General features: G+C 35.7%; 1 protein-coding gene across 1 annotated transcript in view; it reads left to right on the forward strand.

Moving 5' to 3' along the window:
• Nucleotides 1–24,363, forward strand: part of TTC8 (tetratricopeptide repeat domain 8) — a 53,948-nt gene that overhangs the window by 11,536 nt on the left and 18,049 nt on the right. The window contains exons 2-8 of the mRNA XM_017895380.1: nt 3,399–3,519; nt 4,814–4,877; nt 4,990–5,149; nt 5,379–5,468; nt 7,781–7,825; nt 16,893–16,978; nt 21,029–21,116. Of these exons, the coding sequence (XP_017750869.1) occupies nt 3,399–3,519; nt 4,814–4,877; nt 4,990–5,149; nt 5,379–5,468; nt 7,781–7,825; nt 16,893–16,978; nt 21,029–21,116 (654 nt within the window). The remainder of the gene's footprint in view (nt 1–3,398; nt 3,520–4,813; nt 4,878–4,989; nt 5,150–5,378; nt 5,469–7,780; nt 7,826–16,892; nt 16,979–21,028; nt 21,117–24,363) is intronic.

The raw sequence follows: 24,363 nt of genomic DNA on the forward strand, positions 1-24,363 counted from the left end.
AAAATTCATACCATTGTTTCTTAAGAATTATATTTTAGAAATTAGATTAATATTTATTTATCTCTTTATAAAAGTGGATTCTTATGGAATAAAATTTTTAAAAAGATATTCCTAGCCTTGGCGCAGTGGCTCACACCTGTAAACTTAGCACTTTAGGAGGCCAAGGCAGGAGGATCACTTGAGGCCAGGAGTTCAAGACCAGCCAGGGCAACAAAGTGAGATCCCATCTCTGCAAACAAACAAACAAACAAACAAAGCTGGGTGTGGTAGTACACATCTGTAGTCCTAGCTACTCTAGAACCTGAGACCTGAGGTGGGAGGTGGAAGGATTACCTGAACTGTGGAGGTTGAGGCTGCACCACTGCATTCCAGCCTGGGAGACAGGGTGAGAGCCTGTCTCAAAAAAACATTCCTATTTGACTTTGATTTCGGAAGTGTTTATTCATATTGCAGGGAAGGAAGAGTGGATTTTCTTTTCTATATTTTGCTTAGCCTAATATAAAAAATCTGTAATATTTAAGACATCAGTTGGGGGATGGATGTCAAGAATCATGATGGATTGGACTATGAAATAACAATATGAAATAACAATATGAACTTGAAAATAGTTAAAAGTAAAATATATTAATAACCAACTATATAAATGCTAAATGCTACTATAATGATAAAGCTTGATGTTTAAAACTTGACTTAAGGCCAGGTGTGATGGCACATGCCTGTAATCTAAGCACTTTGGGAGGCCAAAGAGGGTGGATCACCTGAGGTCAGGAGTTCGAGACAAGCCTAACCAACATGGTGAAACCCCGTCTCTACTAAAAATACAGAAAATTAGCTGGGCGTGGTGGCATGTGCTTGTAATCCCAGCTACTTGGGAGGCTGAGGCAGGAGAATCACTTGAACCCGGGAAGCGGAGGTTGCAGCGAGCCGAGATCGCACCATTATACTCCAGCTTGGGCAACAAGAGCAAAACTCTGTCTCATAAAGTAAATGAATAAATAAATAAACAAGCTTGATTTAGGTAGGACTCCAAATCATAGTTCTGAAGCCTCATTAGCTTCTCATTATCAGGATAAAAATTTACATACCTCACTGTGGCATACAGGATCCATCACCTGGCTCCTGACTTTTTCTCTGACCTCTTCCCTGATTCTTCAATTCTCCTAGAGTTTCCAAACATGCCATAGGCTCTCTAGCTAGCCTGCCTATTGTCCACTTTGCCTGTCTGCTGGTCCTAGTTCTTCACTTCTACCCTTCCTTCCATTCCCAGGTAGTTGAACACATTTCCTCTGTTCTATCACACACTTCTTTTTGTTTTTCATTTTGTTATTACATTTTTCCCATTACATGGAAATTCTTTCCAGTTAGAGCTAGGACTCTGATTTACTCCTCTTTGTATACCCAGGATGTAGCATGCAGTAGGTGCTCCCTAGTAATATGGCAATAACAAGCAGAGCTCATGCTCATGCCGTGCTTTGCTGTTCCAGCAGAAAATGCTGCAGTCCTTCTTGTCCACCAGAGAGTGCTGAGCAAAGAATGCTCTTTTGAAAAATCAAAGCTGTCAGATACTTGCAGGGCAGTATGACCTGTAGAGATTTAATATAAATCAGTATTGCCTATTTCCATCTTGGAAGTTAAATTAGAACATTAGCCCAAGCCATTGAGGACTTCTGCAACCCCTGGGAGCAGTTGTATACATATGGTATTGTTCCTGATCTTTGATGAGTGAAAACCTGAGATTTTTTTCTATACTTTGGTGGCTCTCACAGTTCCAATTGGAGTTCCAGTAGGAATTTAAAAAAATTTTTTTTTGCAAATAAGTTAGTTTTTTGAGTCCATATTCTATTCATCCAATTGTGTTAGATTCATACATAACATTTGAAACACTTTGTTCTAAATTTTAAATAATCCGGTAAACCTCAAGCAGAAAAGTGCAAGCCAAAAGCTAATCATCTAACCAAATGTAATTTCACTTTGGGAACCTAAATATGTTGTAGAGGCAGCCATCTTTATCCTCATTAAAATGAACGCATGACGTTATTCTTTTTTTTTTTTCTCTTTAAAAAAATGTTCATAGCATGCATTCCAATTACTTGAGCTCACAAGAGGATCTCTGCTTTCCAACTTCTATAAAATCACACACTTGCCACCTGTCATTTCATCCAATAGATGTATTCAGGGAAATTATGATCCATGTTTTAATCTTCTCATGTTTCCTTCTCAGAACCTAGCCTGATGGTATTTCATTAGGGGGTGCTCAATGAATATATATACTGAATGCATCTTGAGTTCTTTGCATGGGGACTTTCTGGACCTCCTGTAGCTCTCACCTGTTCCTTTCCAGTCCCTTGGCCTTCACTGAGCCTGCTTCACAGCCATATATTCCTAGTATACTGAGCCTAATCCCTCCCCAAATTTCCCTTGCTGCTACTTCCTTTAGGCCCTAGAGTCACTTCTATGCTGTAGCTTCAAGAGTTGCCTTCTTTTCAAATCCTCCACAGGACACCAAGCTTTATTGTTTTCTGCCTCTATTCTGTAGTAAAGGAAAGGTAGAAATTTCAGATAAAACAATTTCATATGTTTAATAAGAGATTTAATTGTGTACATGTTTACATTGACTTTTTCAAAGTAAAGCAAGGCTGATAAAATACTTTCCAGTTATATTTCTTAATTACCTTTTCCCTTTTTTTCATTATCTAGCAGGTTTTCTACTGACTAGATCACAAAGCAACCAGTGTTGTTTCATTATTGAAATTGGGTAAATTGATCTTATTTCAGTTCAACTAACATTTCTTGAATACCTACTGTCTACAAAAAACCATAGATATTATGGAAAATTCCAAAGTGAACAAGGTATAAAAGCTTGCATTCTGGGGAAGGAAGAGCTAACATATACCCAAATAAATAGAGTGTTTTTCAAATATAGTTAAGTGGGCAGTAACAGAGGCATAAAGAGAACTCTCTGTGAGAAAGACAAGAGTGTGTAATAGGTTTAGAACTGGAACATCAGGGAATGCTTTATAATAAAGGACATGACCTTGAAGGAGGAAGGCAGAAAGAACAATGTGGTTGTAGCTTTATTCATTTGTTTTCCAATTATTATTGTAGTAAAATTTTCTCTAAAGATCTATCTTTTATTTCTAAAAGGAGTGTTAGAAGACTACCAGGTGATTACCCCACTTTTATTTACTATGTAATTGATATGTTGGTTGTTTCTTCATTAATAATGATGCCTTCTTGTATTAGTTTTTGACGTGGCCCTTTAAATTAGAATAATGTGTCAAGAGGTAAACATGTTTAATACAAAATGAAATAACAACAATGAAGGATGGCTATTCTATAAGCCGTGTAGTATTTCTAATGCTATTTTAATATATGTTTTATTTATCCATGGTTTTTAGGCAGCTTGGATCTTAAAAGCAAGAGCACTAACAGAAATGGTGTACATAGATGAAATTGATGTAGATCAGGAAGGAATTGCAGAAATGATGCTGGATGAAAATGCTATTGCTCAAGTTCCACGTAAGTATTGGGTTTTCAGTTAAGTTAATGAAATACCATTAAGAGGAAGAATACTATGTATAAGAGGAATATATGTATATACCTATATATTTCTACACTTTATATATATAAACATTATGTACATGAAACAAAAATGATGAAAAAAACATTACTTCAAGTAAATGGTTTCTGTTCTGCCTTATAGTACAAAGGCTTTTTCCCCACAATTCAGTTATCTTAAACTTAAGGTATGAGATTGATGTATAACAATTTTCTAATACAAGCTATATTATGCATTTTAGAAATAATTTATATCTATGTTCAACTGCTGATCATATGGAAAAAATTTATAAAAATACATTCTATTTGAACTACTTGTCTAATATATCAGAATATTGTTTATCTGGGAAGTATCCAAACAACAGAGGTGTTCTAAGAGGACTTTAAAAAAAGATCATTTGAAAACATCACTTTATTGTTATTGAGCATGATTTGCTCTAAGTCATAATGTGAGGTAATGAGGTGATATGCTGGGCTGTGAGTGTCTGTTGGCATTGTCCCAGAGGCACAGTCCCCAGCTTGCAGATGTGGTGGTACAAATGGTATTGGATAAAGGCTGGTCCTGGTGCAGTGGTGTTTACAACTACTTGATCACAACCCACTATAGATTTCTTTGTTCCTTCTCCACTCCCACTGCTTCACTTGACTAGCCTTAAAAAAAATGGTATTGAATGATAACCAGGACATGTGGTGGTCTTGCTGGTAATTATAGTTCTCAGTCATTTATATCTTTTGGAAGGTAATAGTTATTTTAAACCTTCAAATAGAAATTGAGAAAGAAAATACATATGTTTATGTTAAAATGTCTTTCTTTACCATTATTTCGTTCTTTTAGAGTTAAAATATCTAAATTCTAGATATTGTGAATAAATTATGTTTTATTGGGAGAAGTTTATATGAGAAATAATTGAACTATGAGGATAGAACCATTATTTTGAACTTTGGAGCCTGTTAGTCTTGAGTTTAAATCCCAGCCCTACTAGTAGGCTGACCTGTTTATTTAATTCTGTGAACCTTTGTTAAATGGGTTAATACTACCTGCTTTACAGACTTAGTGTGAAGATTAAATGTGATGACAAAAGTAACATGATAGGTACTCATTAAATATTAGTCTAAAACACATTTCCCTAAAATATATTTCTTGCTATTAATGTCTTTTTCACCAGGCCAGCACAGTTCTGAAAATTGTATTAGCTTACAGTTTTTACAGATTAATAGATAATATATAAATTGAATTAGCCATCCTGTCTCCTAGGCCCTGGAACGTCTTTGAAACTCCCTGGAACTAATCAGACAGGAGGGCCTAGTCAGGCCGTTAGGTATGTACTTCTGCTTCGTATCCTCTGCCACTAAATATTGATCAGACTGTATGAGAGACAGTCTTTCCTCAAATGATCTTCTTTGTATTATAACAATTTATAATATTCACAGGCCAATCACACAAGCTGGAAGACCCATTACAGGTTTCCTCAGGCCCAGCACACAGAGCGGAAGGCCAGGCACTATGGAACAGGCCATCAGAACCCCCAGAACCGCCTACACAGCCCGCCCGATCACCAGCTCCTCCGGAAGATTTGTCAGGCTGGGAACGGTAATTTCTATCAGCTTTCCCATAGCCTTGTATGACTTTGGTATTACCAAAGTAGCTTTATACATTGGTACATCATTTTCTCCTGTTGTTATAGTGGAGAAGTATATGGAAGATTTTTGAAGGTAGTTGTTTTTATTTTATGTTGCTTTTACATTTTTATGCATATTAAACTTGCTTATGTTTCAAGAGAAAGTTTCAGATCTCTTGTTCTATTGTTTTTTCTCTGTAGGCTTCCATGCTTACAAGTCCTGATGGACCATTTATAAATTTATCTAGACTGAATTTAACAAAATATTCCCAGAAACCTAAGTTGGCAAAGGTATGTACTTAAAATGATTTTGAGTTATAAAGTAATATTACATGTGTGATGATAATGACAAATTAGAAAATGAATAAAAACTTGTGAGGGAAAGGCCGTGTCTTTATTGAAGTGGAAATGTTTAATATGTGAAATTACTCTTAGTCTTTGAGTTAATTGAGTTAAGAACTTAAGTCAGTCAGAAATAAAGTACATATACCATTATTATAGGAAATTCTTTTCCCTTGATAAAGAGTAGTAATTTATAACAAAGAAAGCAGTTATGCAGCATCATCTTTGTAGAATGAAGCTTAAGAAGTCATCTGTATATGTACGTATTTTTTTCTTTTTTAGCTTGGACTATTCTCAGAGAAATAACTTTCTATCCTTGTAGCTTTTAGGACTGTCAAAAAATGATAAAATTATGTACTTTTAATTAGTAATTTATCAGGCATCTTAATAAGAATTACTCAAACCACATAGCGGCATGCCAACTACATTAGTAATTATTACTAAAAGATTAAGTGCTCCTTCAAATTAAAGAGAAAATGAGAGGCAGAGGGAGAGGGAGAAAGGGAAAGAGAAGGAAAGGAAGAAAAAGAGAAAGAGAAAAGTAAAGGAAGGTGTCCATGACCTTTTCAGTCATATATAAACCTTCAGTCTATAAACCTTGAGGGTGAGCTTGCAATAATTCAGAGACAGGAGCACTTATCTTCCGGAAACTGGTTTAAGCCTAGCTCAGGTTTTTAGCTGAAATCTCTGAGCATACGTGCTGAGCTCACTCCTAATCTCAGTTCTAATGGTGTTTAACATATGTGTTTACTAAATACCAAACACTAGAGAAAATTAAAATGGACACTAGCTGTACAGACTTAAGTTTAAGTCTGAAAAAAAGATGCCATTTGGTAGACAGGGAATTAGCCTATAATAATGCTGCTGATTTTTTTTTTCTTAAATTCTTGTTTGGCAGCAATCCAGTTGACTTCATTTAGTAAAATTGTAAAGCTATCCTTACTTCCCTTTCTTTTATGAGAGTGGAGTATTGAAAGCAACTCACATGGAATGGTTCCTGACCATTTAAGGCCACTTACTTGAAGGGACTGTCTGCCTAGTTGATACCATTGCTATATTTTGACCAGAGAGTCAGTCAATGGAAGCATTTTTCTCAATTAAATTAAGATGCATCCAGGACAGACCTGGTCTGTTACTAGATTTAGCCTGAACTAGATTTTGTGCTTTTTTAGTATGTTGTAGAAATAATGCCAGGTTTTCCTGTCTTTGGCCCCCAGCTTGCCTTGACCCACCGGGACTCATTTTTAATATAGGCATATTGCTTGGGATGTCTAGGGCGACCCTATGACACTGTCTTTGATGTTATAACATCCTTTTCATGGCAGTGGTAGCACCAACTGCATTCTTAACTTTTCTTTCTTTATAACAGAAAAAATGGAGGGATTGTTATAGGTTTTTGTTGTTGTTGTTGTTGTTTTTTAAAGAAAGGCCTTGTCTTCATTTTTTTAAAAAAATTGGTTGCCTCCAAGTCTTCTTTGTTAGTAACCTTGATATCTTCTAGGGATGTTAGCCTCTTTGCAAGTGTAACATGATGGTATTATGGAAAAAGGTAATGCCAATAAGAGTAAATGCTTATTTGTTTAGAGGAGTTGAGTGAAATATTGGAAATAATGTGTTCTTAGCCCTGGCTGTCCATGCAAGTTATCTGAGGGCTTTAAAAATACAAGATCAGGGCTTTGCCATCCCCCCAAGTTTGATTTAATTTAAGTGGTCTGAGCTGCACCCCACCACCAGGTGTTTCCAATGTCCAGCTTGGCCGAGTAGCATCCTGCTAAAGAAACCTGAATATTCTGCATCATAGAGTTACTATAAATACCATATAAGGAGAAGTAGCTTTAAAAATTAAGCAAAAAACACCTTGCTTTACCCTTGTACTCTACTTTGTTTCAGTAGAAACTTCCAATTTTTTATGTCTAAATTGTCATTATTAATATCATAATCACTGTATAATATATGTAAAGAATGTAAAGAATTGTCTCCTTCTGTTTTATGACAATCCTGAAGTTGGTCTTTAAGAAATAAACTTTTCATTTGTCTTTCTAATAAAATATATAATATGAAAAAATGTTTAATTCTTTGAGAATTCTAGTTTGTAGTCTGTTAAAACCAGAATCAGCTGTAAATAGTAATATTTTAAAATGAGTGAGTGTAACAAAAGATGGATAGGCCCTTTTACGTATAAATCCAGGGCTTTAGAGTGCTTTTGTTAACATAAAATTTAAAAAACATCTAATGTATTTTTGACACTTTTTTCTTCACAGGCTTTGTTTGAGTATATCTTTCATCATGAAAATGATGTTAAGACTGTAAGTTTTGAATTCATGCTATTTTCTTTTGAAATTTTTCTGACTTTGTAAGTCTAGATTCTGAAATATTCTATTTCTGACCTTATAAACATGAAATTATTAAAGATTGGAGAATTATTAATACTTTAAAATCCACCCTCTGTTACAGTGGGAAAATGTGTATAAATATACAAGCGATAAGAACTATGCCTGGTTCATAGAGTATGTAGATCTCCAATAAATGGGAAGATACAGATAATTGAGAATACTGCATAACGTGCTTGTGTTAAAGTTATAGTTTTTATGCTAATGGTATTGTTGATCCATTTATTTCCTTAATCCATATAGTATATTCTAGGTTTACTAATGCACGTATTTCTGTTATTTTTGTGGTGTGTCCTTTTCCCCTGTCTTTAACATTTTGTGATCAAAGAATTCAAACATATAAAAGTGGAGGGAATCATCTTCATAGCCTCTTAACAGAGAATTTTAAAGTTATATGCGTATGACTTCTCAAATTGTTTTGATTTTTGCATGCTTATATGCAAATGAACACAAGCGGAACAACTTTGGTCAAATGTAGTTCATTCTACAGTGTCTGATTGCATGTTTTCTCATTTTCCTATTAGTTCCAGGAAAAAGGCTTTATATCCATATATTAAGCATTTAGGAAAATAAAAGTGTTTTCCTTAATTGTGTTTTCTTTTTTTCTTCTTCTTTTTATTTTGAGACAGAGTCTCACTCTGTCACCCAGGCTGGAATGCAGTGGCATTATCATGGCTCACTGCAGCCTTGACTTCCCAGGCTTAGGCGATCCTCCCATCTCAGCCTCCCAAGTAACTGGGACCACAGGCATGTGACACCATGCCCAGCTAATTAAAAAAAAAAAATTATCTGTAGAGACATACTCTCCCTATGTTGCCCAGGCTGGTCTTGAATTCCTGGCCTTAAGTGATCCTCCTGCCTCAGCCTCCCAAAGTGCTGGGATTTCAGGTATGAGCCACCATAGCCATCCCCTTAATTGTGTTTTTTATGTGTCAACCACTAGCTATACACTAGGAGACCTAATAAAAAATATGATACTTTTTCCTGCCTCTACAAGCCGTGTAATCTAGCTGAAGAAATAAAATGGACATAAATGAAATAATTAAAGAGGTAACTATCAAACTGTGAAGCTGTTACTAAGTAGGAAAAGGAAAATTTCAGAAGAGATGATATTAGTAAAGATCCATAAAATAAGTAGGATGTAGGGAAAGAAGGAAAAAGAAATGTAAAGAAAGGGCAAAAATAAGAATAAGTTATGGGATGATCAATAAATAGGCCTTATCCTAGAAAATAGGAGTTCCACAGAGACATTTTAAAGAAGGAAGTGACAGAACTTGATGATACATTTGATATGGGGAACAAAGGAAAGACAGACAGGTCAAATCTGCCTCCTAAAGATGTGTGAGAAAAGTGACAGTTTTATTAGCAGAAATGGGATAATTAGGGAAGGAAGTCAGTTTGTAAAGAAGCTGACTAAGTGACTTGAAGGCGTTTTGAGTTTGAAATGACAAAAGATTATCTAAGTGGAGATACTATTGCATGTGTTGGGAGATGTGACATTGAAATCTAGGGGACAGCCTGGGCCACATATACAGAATGTGGTGTTCATAGATGTGGTTATGTAGGGAAAAGAAAGTATGAAGGTTGGGACAACTGAGAAACCATGCACATTTCTGGAAACAAAAGTCAGCCATTTTAACTTCATAAAAGTTGGTGAGAGGCTTTCAGCATGATGATATATAAAATTATATGGTCAAACTGTAATTAAAAAGCATTGGAATGCTATTCCATTTCATAAATTAGTAAATCTCAAATGACTAAAGTATCATAAAGTGATACTCTTATATTTGGAAGATTAATGCATATCAGGGGCATCTATTCTTTCATCTAATATATGTTTGAACCACAGTTCCAGCCCTGAGATCACACAGTGAAACAGGCAGACAAAGTCTCTGCTCTTTTGGAGATAATATTCTGGTTGGGCAAGGAATAGAAACAAATAAACTTTAAAATGTATGAAGTCTCATGGGCTAATGAGTACTGTAACAACAAAGAAGCAGGAAAGCAGGTAAGGGAATAAATAATGACATCGGGGAGGATGCTATTTTGGATGGAGTGGGAAGTGGTTATTGAAGTTACTCTGAACAGAAAACATGTGGCTCAGTGGCTGAATCCCAGCACTTTGGGAGGCCGAAGCAGGTGTATCACTTGAGCCCAGGAGTTCGAGACCAGCCTAGGCAATGTGGCGAAACCCTGTCTCTACAAAAAATACAAAAGTTAGCCAGGCATGGTGGCACGTGCTTGTAGTCCCAGCTACTCTAGAAGGGTAGAGCTGTAGTCCCGGCTACTCTGGGAGGATCACCTGAACCCAGGGAGGTCGAGGCTGCAGTGAGCCATGATCATGCCGCTGCACTGCAGCTTGGGTGGCAGAGTGAGACTCTGTGTCAAAAATAAAAAGAAAGAAAAGAAAACATTTCAACAGATACCTGAATGAAGGGGGACAGGAACCACATCGTTATGTGTAGGAAGGGCATTTTCAAAGAGCTTTAACTGTAAAGGCCCTGAGTAGAAGCATGCTTGGGTTGCTTAAGGAGCAGCAAGAAGGCCAGTGTGGCTGAGTGAGGCCTGTGAGGAAGAAGAGTTGTCGGTGATGAGTTCAGAAGCTAGACAGATCATAAGCCATTTGTAGGTCATGGTGACAATGTTTTTCATTAATAGATTCATCTTGAGGATATAGTTCTACATCTTGGAATTTACCCATTCTTATTGAGGAATGAAAATCACATTGAAAAAAATGTAAGGTTTATTCCCTGCACTACTACACTTACGTTCTAAAGATTCTAAGGATTAGCAGACTTTAATTTTTACATATTATGTTAGTATCCTAGTTCTTCATGCATATGGACTTAACAAAATTTGATTTTAAACAGATAGAGTAGTAACATTTAAACTTTTTATTTTAAGCAACAAAATCCTTTTCTTCAAGTGAAATCTTATCTAGACCCTAATATGTAAAACAGACAAAAGTTGAGCTACTTGAATTATAGCAGGGCTAGCAAACTTATAACATATCCATCAGCCCTCCTCCTTGCTCCTCCCACCCCATGATCTTCTGCCTCTCAAATATTAGGACCGTTGGGTAGTTCCTATATTAGGCTCTGTTTCTAAATTACCTGGGGAATTATTAAGTAAGGACTTCTGGATCTGTGCTAGACTTCCTGAGTCAGAATCCTCAAGGGTACATCTGGCGAATCTGCTGTTAATAAAAGCTCTGCAGGCAATGCTAATTTTCAGGCAGGATTGGAAAATACTACTGTAGATTATAGTAATTTAAAAACCAATGATTAATAGAAGGTTGTAATGCCAGGTATTCCCGTGTAGTAAAATAGACCTGGGGAATACTAGCAGAACTCAAAAACCAGAGCTCCCTATAGCAAGCAAAATAAGAGGAGGTGTGTTACCTGTCTCAATGAAAGAAATCAGCAAATGAAGAGAAAAGAGACAACAAACATGACTCAAATATATCTCATTAACACAGAGGTGATAGTAAAAACTATTGAGAACTGGAGTCCCCATTTGTAAATTATGTATTTTTATTCTTGGTAACAGTGACTCTCTTAAAACACCAAAATCAAGCAATATTGAACAAAATTGTTGACTCTTTTTGAAATCCATCTTTATAATTCATTAAATGGCACTCGAGAAAATTTGTCTGGGGACTTTATTTTAGATATTTAATCAATGAAGAATTTAAAAAATTTAAACTAGCAAACAATAGGGTATTTCATAAATTTGGTTGGATTTGTGAAACAATCACAGAGGAAAAAGACTTACTGATGCATATGTGTAATCCCTATCTAGTGGACAGAAACAAAATCAGAAGTAAAAGGGCAATAGAAGGGGGAATTACGTAAATGAAGCATGATTTTGAAATATTGGTATTTATAATGTATAAAAAAAGCTGATCTTGGCTGGGTGCAGTGGTTCACACCTGTAATCCCAGCACTTTGGTTGGCTGAGGTGGGTGGATCACCTGAGGTCAGGAATTTGAGACAAGCCTGGCCAGCGTGGTGAAACTCTGTCTCTACTAAAAATACAAAAATTAGCCGGGCGTGGTGGCGGGTGCCTGTAATCCCAGCTACTCAGGAGGCTGAGGCAGGAGAATCGCTTGAACCTGAGAGGCGGAGTTTGCAATGAGCCCAGATCGCGCCATTGCACTTCAGCCAGGGCGACAAGAGTGAAACTCCATCTTAAAAAAAAAAAAAAAAAAAAAAAAGCTTGATCAATTTTATGAAAATAGAAATGACCCATAACCAGACAACTTACATTAGAAAAAATGCTGGTAAATAAGCACATTAGAGGTATACTTTCTTAATAACAACAAAAATATAAAATAAAGAGGCTTTGGCCTTTGAGTTTTATATTTATGAAATCAGAAAAAAAATCATGGGGGAGAGTATATTAGATAGCCATAAAGATATTTCCTCAATTTGTTTCTGTAATTTCACTTCTCAGGAGATTGCAGGAAAAAGTAAAGTGCTGTATTTGCAATGGTGTTCGTTGCAGCTTTAGGTATAGTGACAAAACTGCTGGGAAAACAACTTAAATGTTTAACAATAGGGAATGAGTTTGGTCAATTATAATAAATAGCATAATGGAATCTTATGTAGCCATTAAAAACCATAATTATAAACACTAGGCAGAAACATGGAAAGCGTTTATTTTATAATGTTAAGCCAAAAGTATGCCATTTAGTATGTTAAATAGAAGTATAACTCTAAAATATGTTTTATGACAGATACTAGAAGGTATTACTTAAACATTAAAATGGTAGTATTTTGAGGTTAAGGTGCATTCATTCCACAAATATTTGTTGAACGCCTATGTTGTACCTCATGGTACTAATGGAGATTAAGTCTAATTTTACCTTTGTTTTAAAAGTTTTCAACAGTAAAGTTATAGTAACTTTACATTTATAAAATGAATTATAAATTAGGGGCAATAATATGTTAAAATGCTGCCAATTTGTACTCTGCTTGTTATTTTCATCTGCTTACCCCCCGTATACATACATTTTTGTCGAACATAAAATGGAGCAATTTGTTTTGTTATTATTTAGTGAAAAACACAAATTGTTCCTTTGTTTTCCATTTTATTTACTAATTCATATATTGATATATGCATTGATTATTCTTTAAACAATAATGATTGGGTTGTATATATCAGTACTTTGATGGGTGCTGGGGGTGCTGAGTCGGACAGATGTCTTGTTCCATTTCTCACTCTGGTATGGTCTTGCCACATTATAGTGCTGTTGTGGATCAGGTTGTTCCATTAAAATGTCATTCTTGCTTTTACCAGAAATGTTATTTTCTGAATGGAAGAAGGATTTAGGTAATGAGTATAAAGCATATATTTTTATATCTTACATATATTTTGTAACTTTAGCTGGAAAAAGAAAAAAGGAATTCTGTTTTTTAACATATTAAGAAATCAGAGGTGTTTTTATATTTAGATACCTTGGGTGGCCTCCAAATTTCTCTTTAAATAAAGTATTTCACACAAATACAGAGATTATTATAGACCAATATAAGAAATACCTTGAAATGGTATTTAAATATTAAGAAAGTATAAAACTGATTGTCCATGGAAAACGATTTTTCTGTCTTTGAGCTTTTAGTGCTTATGTTGTGGGGGTGGGCAGTATCAACAAAACTCAAGTGGCATATGGGCTGGCGATTCCGTGTTTATCTACAGACAAATAGGAAGAATACTGTAGAGGTAGAGAACGCCATAAAGTGGTATTTACATTTTAAGGAAAAGTAAAGTTATCTATGGAAAACTGTTTTTGCCTTTGAGTATTTAATAACTCTCTTTCCCCACCTTTCCCTTTTTGGACAATATCGTTGGTATTGACAAAACTAAAATGGCATGTGAGTCGGTGATTCTGCAATCTTTGTTTCCACATGCTCTTTAATTTCATCATCCTGAAGTTGTTACAGCTGTAACAATAGTGAAAGGATGACTTTCTTAAAACTTAGATCTGCCAAAATTCCTTCTACTTTTGGACGTTTATAAACTTATTGCTTTAAAAAATGACATTCTGAGCTTTTATTAATATCTAGATATTAGTTTTACTAAATCATCTAAAGATCATTAAATTTAAGTCTTATACTTATTTATTTTAAAAATTTGGGAATGGTTATAGAAATATAGATCTTCTGTCACCACATAAAATTTTAAGGTTAATAGCTTTTAATTATGAATCTTATTACTATGACAGTTTTGTTTGGTTCTTAAGGTATTGTCAACAGAAGTCAGAAACAAAGATTATAATTAATTCAGTCAACAGATAGTTCTTGAATACCTCCTCTGTGCACAGCAATATTCCAGAACAACAGCAGAGATGTAAAAGAGGAGTATCTGTCCTCAGGGAGCTTGCCAGCCACTTAAAATTGTCCCAAATGGGCCAGGAATGGTGGCTCACACCTGTAAGCCCAGCACTTTGGGAGGCTGAGGCGGGTGGATCAACTTGAGGCCAAGAGTTCAAGACTAGCCCGGCCGACATGGAGTGAAACCGTGTCTCTACTAAAAACATAAAACATTAGCTGGGCATGGTGGCACATACCTGTAATCCCAGCTATTCAAGAGGCTGAGGCATGAAAATTGCTTGAGCCTGGGAGCTGGAGGTGTTGAGATTGTGCCACTGCACTCCATCCAGCTTGAGCAACATAGCAAGACTGTATCAAAAAAAGAAAGGAAAGAAATTGTCACAAATGTTTTTCTTTAGTGCAGTGAGGACAGAAAAACCAAATTCTGCCAAAATATTTAGAGGTTTATTCTGAGTCAGTATGAGTGACCTCGGTCTGGGGATACATAGTCTCAAAAGGTCCTGAGAAAATGTGCCCAAGGCAATTGGGTTACAGTTTGGCTTTATACATTTCAGGAAAGTATGGGAATTGCAGGTAAAATCATAAATCAATACATGGAAGGTACATTGATTGGGCCTGAAAATTCTGTACATCTCGAAGCCATGGCTTACATGTCATTGGTGGGGTTTAGGAATTCTTTAGGTGGCAATTAGGTAATCTTTGTCTAAAGACTTGAAGTCAGTATATAGGGATGTTTAAGATCAGGGGGTGTCTGCCATCTCTCATGTGATGCTGTACTAGAGTCAGATTGGAAAGTAGGCCGCATTATACCAGGTTAGTTTAAAAAAATTGTTTAATGAGATTTTATGGTTTGTAGGGTATGACTCCCCAAGCCTCCTTGGAAAGGATTTTGGAGCAAGAGAAAAAAAGGTCAGAGTTCTGTCCTTACCAGCCTGAGTCTTCATCATTATAATTTCTTTTTGCCATTTTTATTCTGTATCAATAATTTATATTAATATCCTTAATTGGATTAGTACAAACATGTGGGTTCTCCATAGGATGACTTGTTTTAGGACCAACTATGCAGGCAAAACCAGCAGCCTGTAAGAAGCACTAAATCTAACCTTGGGAATTTAGAATACATAAAAAATTTTTGCATGACATCTTTTTCTAAAAAATAGAAGGTCTGTTTATACTAAGCATGAGAATGACTATGATCTATTTGCTGGAAAAGGTCTTTATAAAGATCAAGTTAAAATGTTTAGATATTTACCATGTATGCCTGAATTGAGCTGGCTGAAAATATATTTTTCTAGTATCTGAAAATAATGCTAATTGAAGTTATACTTTTCTCCTCATTTTTTTGGTTTCATTTTATTTCTGGCTGGGGCAGGGTGGTGGGGAGAATAATAAGCATATGAAAGTAGTGTGTGACTTGTTTTAATTTTCATAGCTTTCAAGTAGAGATGCTGATTTTCAAGTCCATTAGAGGCTCAGCATGGTGTCACCATTTCTTTATAAGTAGTTTGCATATTTAGAGAATCTCCCCTGGAGAAAGAAAGATGGGAACACAAGGAAAAATTAATAATTAATACAGTAAGAGATTTAAGGAAGCTCTTCGGTCGCCATTCATTTCAGAAAGAGTTGATATTAACAAGTGTTGGACAGTAATCTGGGATGTTGTTTTGAGATAATAGAACTGAAAATCTAAGAGTTACTTTAACTGAGCTCTTGGATATCATGATTATGTTAACACTGGCTAAAGAATAAAAAATTTTCAGCCTTGAGAGAAAAATAGTATTATAAAAAATCAGAATTCTCTCTTAACTAGTAGCCCCAGCTTCTATTAATCACATCTTGATCTGAGCTTCAAATTTCTGCAAAGACTGATTTGCTTTCCCTTTGTCAAAAATGGTTTCTACTTCCTCTATATAAAATTCTAATTCTTACTTAGTCACCTCTTGTCTAATCTTGAATAAACAATAGAGGGAACAAACTTGAGAGTATTAAAGATATGGGATAAACAAATGTAAAATAGGAAAGCAATTGAAGAGAAGATCTTTTTCAGTTTTCAGCAAAGGGGAGTCTGCTGCTTAGAATTTACTGGGACATAAGGTGATGTCAGAAAAGTGGAATGATAGTTGTTGAAGACAGCAGTCGTCCAAATACTTAAGTTCCTCTCACTCTTCTTCATGATCCCATTTTCCAAATCTTTTCTCTACCTGCTTTCTTAATCTTTCTTTCTTTTTCTACATCTGTCTTGAAAGTGGACACTGCCCCTGGATCTGGCTTACACACCAAAGACTTGACTGCCACAGAGTTTGGAGGCATTTTGAATCATTATACAGTAGATAAATCAGGGGGAGTGGGTAAAAACTTAGGCATTTTTTAATATCAGTTTTGTGTCATATATTAAAATTATATTCAAATATATTGTACATCTGCTTCCCTTTGATGAGTGTTTTTATCTCATCTGCTATTAGCCCTCTGGTCTGGAACTGATTAGTGAAAATTGGTGGGGCCATCTGGAAACATGAGCAACTTGAGTTTCTGTCTGATTTCTAATGCACGTTTTGACTGGTGCTAATTATATGGTCTATTTCATTATTTATTTTCCTGACTGCGTATTGTTAGAAAAGAAAATACTAATCTAAAATGAATTGTTTTCAAAGGCTTTGGATCTGGCTGCCCTCTCCACAGAGCATTCTCAGTACAAGGACTGGTGGTGGAAGGTACAGATTGGAAAATGTTACTACAGGTAAATTTCATTATTTTTGAAGGGCTTAGAAGTGGCCATGTATTTTAGGGTCTCAAATCTGATACTTTTTTGGAGGGTAGATTTTCCCATGAAGAAACGAGAACTGGGTCTTTGGCTTACTTGATAAAGCATTTACTTAACAATCACAGGGTAGCAATAAGAATTGATACCTTTAGAATAATAAAACTTCTGAGCTGGGAGAGGGAAGTTTTGAGACCATCAGGCCCAACTCCCCTTTTCACATGAGGAAGCTGAGGCCGAGAGAGAGTGGTTGTAATTTGCATCAGGAGCTAGTGAGTAACAGACTAGGGACTAGAACCAAGTCTGCTGATTTCTACTTCTGTTCTCTTGGTAATCAAATCTTTTATTTACACCTATGCCTCACATCTGTAAAACACTTCACAGTTAAGAGATACTTTGTTCCTACATTGTACCATTTCACTTAAGTCTCACAGCACCTTGGAGGTAGTGGCTATTGTTAGTCCTTTCTCCAGATGAGAAAAATTGAGCCTCACAAAGATAGAGTGATTTGTCCAAATTCACATAAACAGTAAGTGGCAGAACAAGAACTTGAGCTCACTTTCTGATGCCAATTATCTTGCTGTTTCCACAATTCCGTATTGTTTCTCCAGGACCTGAATATTCTTATATTCCCTTAATGTTTAAATGTATTTTAAAGCAAATTAACTGAAAGATCAGAAGAATCATAATGAATTTTATGAATATTTATATAGCAACTAGTAAATAAGATCTGAAACTTGTTGCTGATATTGAAATGGGTGTAGAACATTTGGAAAAATAGAAGCAAATGAACAATTCTATTTTATAAATATAAATATCTTTTATTATTAAAATAGGGTAGACTTCAGTTACTATGAACACACTTCAATATTTATAAGCTTCAGTTGTCATTCAAGTACTGTGAGAAAAAAGAAGACTATAAATGGGATAAAAAGCATGTTTATTGTTCTGCCATTGAAATTAAGACTGCTTTCCATTTAGAGAGTTCACATAGAACTCTAAAGTGTTTTTTCCTGCTGCTAGATGGAAAACATGTTTTCTGCTAAAAGGTAATTTTAGACCATTATATCATTAAACTCTTATGAATGGAATTCCTGGAGACAATCTTGAAATCTTGAGCTGCCAAGCAAAACCTTCAGAAATGCTTGATAATTAAAGGAAAGCAAAACTCTGATTGCTTTTGCCACCTATAAATGATGGCATTTAAATGAATGTACCTTGTCATATTAAATTATCCTTCTTTTCTGTTCTTTAACACCTGCCCATCTTTATGACATATTCAGTATTCTTTCATTTACACATTCATTCACTCAGTAACATATTTAATGGGCAGCTACTCTGCCAGGAACTGGGAGTACAAAGATTAGATTGTCCCTTCTTTCAAATGGTTTGCAATAGAATGGAAGAGAGGCCAGTAAATAATTACAGGTTAAGTATTTCTTATCTGAAATGCTTGGAAACAGAGTGTTTCAGATTTTGTGTTTTTTCAGATTTTGGAATATTTGAATATATATAATGAGATATCTTGGGGATGGGACCAGATTTAAAGATGAAATTCATGTATGTTTCATGTAAACCTTATACACGTAGGCTGAAGGTAATTTTGTGTAATATTTTATTTTATTTTATTTTTTAGAGATGGGGTCTTGCTCTTTCACCCAGGCCGGAGAGTAGTTGTGTGATTACGGCTCACTGCAGCCTCAATCTCCTGGGCTTAAGCCATCCTCCTGCCTCAGTCTCCCAAGAAGCTGGGGTTACAGGCACATGCCACCATGCCCAGCTAATTTTTAAAAACTTTCTTCTTTTTATAGAGACAGATTCTTACTATGTTGCCCAAGGTGGTCTTGAACCCCGGGCCTCACACCATCCTCCCACCTTGGCATCCTAAGGTGCTGGGATTATAGGCATGAGCCACTGCATCCAGCCATACTCCCATTATTATATCCTTTTCAATAAAACCAAATTCAGCATTCCCTAACCTGCTGTGTACTTGACTGCCTATGTACTTATGTTCATGGTTTAATTTTATTTTGGAAATGTCCCTCTTCCCTGCACATCTAGCTGTTGAAATCTTGCCTGTTTACTATCTCCCTGAACCTCCTCTGTGCTCTCAAAGTGCTTTTTTTCCTGATTGACCATAATATGATTAAATTTATTTGTGAACGTGTTTTGTTTCATTCTTTGATTATCATTGCTTTAAGGACATGGTTGTCACTTTCTTCATTTTTCATCTCCTTACCATCAAGAAATAAGCATACAGTTGACACTTTACAATTTTGTTAAATTTAAGTTGGAGAGAAAAAGTTGGCAGCTGGACTCTGACTCTGTGATATTGGCTGGTGTTTATGAACTTGACTGATGTTTTTTGCCTTGACTTTCTTTGAACATGGCATGCTCCATTTTCTTTGCACAAGAATTCATGTGGTAGATTGCTTTTTGATAGTATTAGATGAAGTTATCTCTTAAGGCTGTAGTAATAAAAAACATGGTTCTTTGACTTTCATGTCGCTCTATCTCTGATTATATTTTTATTTTTTAAATTTATCTTTCTATCTCCATTGTTTTTAAAATAATCTATTTCTGTTTTCATGTTCTTGTTTTATATGTATCTTTTATTGTAATCCCTTTTAAATGATTTTGGAAAGAAACAAGTTAGATAAAAATACACAGACTCTCATGGATACTTTAAATTAATGGAATTTAGTGACTGTATTTCAGTCACGTGTTTAAGACTTGCATGCATGGCCAGGCACGGTGGCTCATGCCTGTAATCCCAGCACTTTGGGGGGCCAAGGTGGGAGGATAGCTTGAACCCAGGAGTTTGCAGGCAGCCTTGGCAACAAAGTGAGACCCTGTCTTTACGAAAACAAAATACAGAAGTTAGCCAGGCCTAGTGGTACATGTCAGTAATCCCAGCTACTTGGGAGGCTGAGGCAGAGGATTGCTTGAGCCCCAGAGGGCAAGGCTGCGGTGTGCTGTGATCCCACCATTGCCCTCCAGCCTGGGTGACAGAGACTCTATCTCAAAAGAAATAAAAAGATTTTCATGTTCAGTTGATGTTATGTACATACATATGTTGTTTTTCAGAACTTTAGAGTTCTTTGACCTTTAGCCTTTAACCAGTTTCATCCCAAGGCCTCCAGTAGCTATTTGGGCATCAGCCACACCAATGCTTAAGGTTTAGGTTATGAAAAATGATCAAAGCTCTTCTTTCAAACCTTTAAATGAAAATAGCACAACAGAGCATACTGTGTATCATTTTGATTTTATTTCACAAAATGAAACATTACCGTAGCTGAGTAGCTCTCAGATAGCTAAAAATGAGTGATTCATTCATGTCCTGAATAGACCTGTTGAAAGTTGTGTTTTAATGATTGAATCAGTAGCAACAAATTCTTTCCTGGGTTTAAGAGGTAGGCACTACTTACATCAGGACAGTCATATTTAGGCAAGGAGCAAATCTCAGATTCATAGACAAGGACAATTAGTATCAGATATCTAATGAGGGAAAACAAGATTTCTAGAATAATAAAATGGTATAACTAGATTACCCAAGTGTTAATTATTACTCGGTCAAAATAACTTTTAAAGATAGCTTTTAAAAATGTGCTTTTGTCTCAAAGCAGAAGATGTTTTCAAATAAATGTCATCCTTCAGCTCTTCCAGTAATATAGAGACTCTAAGCATTTATTCAGGTCACTTGCCATATGTCCAGCTGATCATAAGCTCTTTGGGTGGTGAACTGATGTGACCTGGCTTACTAGCAGCTATTATCTTAGTCCTGCTGTGACTAGGCTTCAGACAGACTCCTTACATACCATTTGGGGGTTAGAAGCCAGTGAATATGGGAGATAGGCAACTTATTGCTAAACTGTATAAATAAGCATGTTAATTTATGTGTATGTGCAACATTACCTTCCTTGGTATGTGCTTATATTCCTCTTATAATTTGTCTCTATTCACCCTCAGGGTATGATGTAGTGTTTATTTTTAAGTTGAATATCTAATTCTTAAAATTGCTATTTGTAGGTTGGGAATGTATCGTGAAGCAGAAAAACAGTTTAAATCAGCCCTGAAGCAGCAGGAAATGGTAGATACATTTCTGTACTTGGCAAAAGTAAGTAAATCTTAATTTGAGTGAAATCTGCCTTCTCAGAATAAATGTTTAAATTCTGGCCATTGCATGGGGAGAGTAAACAGCTTCCTCAGGAATATTTGGCAAGTTACTATGTTTAGATTTAACTTGTTTTTCTTTAGAGCAAGGGAAAAAATGAGAACATATGGAGGGTAACTGTCTCATAAGAAATTAATTGTCATGAAAAATAAGACCCATTTGAAAGATTGCCCATTAGGACAGGAGAAAATACCATAGGCTCACTACTCGCATAGATAACAGGCCCCAGTGAGGCCTTATTTTCTACAGTACATTTGTATCCCACTTGAGCACGCAGTAGAGAACAGGGACTGTGTTTACGTAGGTTCCTAGTTACTCGGCTGAGGCATAATAATAAAAATAATACTTCTCCTTTATTGATCACCTACTCAGTATAAAACATTTTATCATGTTCATTATATATGCAGTTTAATTTAACCCTCACAATAACCCTGCAAAGGTGAGTTTTATCATTTCCTTTGTACTCTTAAAGAAAATTAAATTTAAAGAGGGGTAAGTTTTTCAGGGTCACTTGGTGGTTAGGAGTTAGCATCAAATCCAGGTCTTTCTGACTCCAGACCTAGTCACTGCTGCAGTGCCACCTGCAGCCACAGCAGAAATGATAGGGCCACCTAGAATTTTCTTGCTTTTTTTTTTTTTTTTTTTTGAGATGGAGTCTTGCTCTGTTGCCCAGGCTGGAGTACAGTGGCATGATCTCAGCTCACTATAACCTCTGCCTCCTGGATTCCACTGATTCTCCTGCCTCAGCCTCCCAAGTAGCTGGAATTACAGGTGCACGCCACCATACCCAGCTAATTTTTGTATTTTTAGTAGCAGTGGGGTTTTACCATGCTGACCAGGCTGGTCTTGAGCTGCCGGCCTCAAGTGATCTGCCTGCCTCGGCCTCTTAAAGTGCTGGGATTACAGGTGGGAGCCACCATGCCTGGCCAGAATTTTCAATAGTGGGGTAAAGTTACCTCTTGACCCTCACTGAGGCTATTTTGAAAGAAAAATACAAGTGGTGATAATGACATAATTTTGCTTTATCTGTTAGAGTTTCTTAAATTAAAAAATGTGGTAAAGGAGATTCAAAAGAAGATGAGATATAAAAGGAAGTGCTACTAGTTCCTAAATATGGGAATAAAATTAACATATGAAAAGAAGCAAAATGAAAGTTATATAAATTTACTGTGCTAGTCCTAAAATTAGTATGTTTTAATGACTTTCAAAAATTTTTGAAACTATCTGGTATCTAACTTTATCTTCTATATGTGATATATTCAACTTAAACAATTTTTTTTTTTTCTGAGTTAGGGTCTCACTCTATCACCCAGGCTGGAGCACAGTGGCATTATCACGGCTCACTGCAGCCTTGACTTCCCAGTCTCAGGCGATCCTCCCATCTCAGCCTCCTGAGTAGCTGGGACCACGGGTCACTGTGCCTGGATAATTTTTTTTTTGGTAGAGATGGAATCTTGCTGTGTTGCACACGCTGGTCTCCAGCTCCTGGCCTCAAGCAGTCCTCTAGTCTCAGCCTCCTAAAGTGCTGGGATTACAGGTGTAAGCCATTATGCCCAGCCTACACTTAAAGTCTTAAAGAAGTTTCTAGGCATCACAGTAAACTTTTTGGAAAGAACTAGAAATTAAGGCTGAAGTCATACTATTTGACTATCATCTTAGTTGATAATCACTTACTATGTCGTTGAAAAAATATGCTTTTTATTTAACTCTTGTTAAATACATGACTTCACCTGTTTTTCTATAAATTGATTTGTTTAAATCTATTATTCCCTACACAACTATATAGAGGTAAAATATACAGTTTTTGTGTAATGTATGAATGGATGGTTATTATGTAATAGAGATCAAGCAGATTTTAGTTCTGTCACAATGACACATGCACGCGTATGTTCATTGCAGCACTATTCGCAATAGCGAAGACATAGAATTAACTTAAATGCCCATCAATGGCAGACTGGATAACGAAAATGTGGTGCATATACACTGGAATACTATGCAGGCATAAAAAAGAAGGAGAGCATGTCCTTTGAAGGAACGTGGATGGAGCTGGAGGCCATTATCCTCAGCAAGCTAATGCAGGAACAGAAAACCGAATACTGGATGTTCTCACTTATAAGTGGGAGCTAACTGATGAGAACACATGGACACATAGAGGGGAGCAACAGACACTGGGGCCTCTGAGAGGGTGTAAGGAGGGAGAGGAGCAGAAAAAATGACTAATGAGAATTAGGCTTAATTCCTGGGTGATGAAATAATCTGTACAACAAACTCCCCATGATATGAGTTTACCTATATAGCAAACCTGCACATGTACCCTGAAATTAAAAGTCAAAAAGTGAAAGAGCTCTGGCATGGTGACTTGTGCCTATAATTCCTGCACTTTGTGAGGCTGAGGCTGGAGCATTGCTTGAGTCCTGGAGTTTGAGACCAGCCTGGGCAACATAGTGAGACCCATCTCTTTAAAAAAGAAATGTATATATATGTGTGTGTATATATTTTTATATATTAATACAATATATTTAATTTATAGAAAAATATATAAAATATGTATAGTTAGAGATATAAAAATAGGTATATGCATACTATACGATCACTTAGACTTAAATATGTAATATTTTATAATATACTAAAATATATATATCATAAACTTACGCGTATTATTTTAAACTTATACTATAAATGTTTATTATAGATGGTTAATTACTATTATATAGTGAATATAATAATTAAATATTTTGTCTGATAATCTATATTTACATAGTGTTATATATATACACAAAGGAAAGAGATCAAGCAGATTTTAAGAACGTTGTTTTTTAAAGTTCTTAATTGTTAATTTAAAAATTAAACCTTTTAGATTATGTAAATACTAATTATATATTATTTGTTATATTTTAAAGTATAGAACTTGTACAGTTCAAAAGTGTATAAGTAAAAACTGAAAAGTTATTATCCATACCTCTCTCTCTAATCTCAAACTTTAATGATAAATACTTTAGTTTTCTGTTGTATCCCTTTGGGTTTTTTCTCAAAACACACTCTTACTGTTTAGAAAGTGGATCCGAAAATCATGAAAAAAGTGTCATAATCTTATGTTGATCACACGTAAAATAGTAATACTGTTTTAGAAATTCCTATTAAGTATATAGTTTATTAATTGCTAATGAAGTGGAAGCCATTATGTGCTAAC

The sequence above is a fragment of the Rhinopithecus bieti genome, unplaced genomic scaffold (assembly GCF_001698545.2).
Source record: "Rhinopithecus bieti isolate Rb0 unplaced genomic scaffold, ASM169854v2 scaffold_26710, whole genome shotgun sequence".
Taxonomy (NCBI): Eukaryota; Metazoa; Chordata; class Mammalia; order Primates; family Cercopithecidae; genus Rhinopithecus; species Rhinopithecus bieti.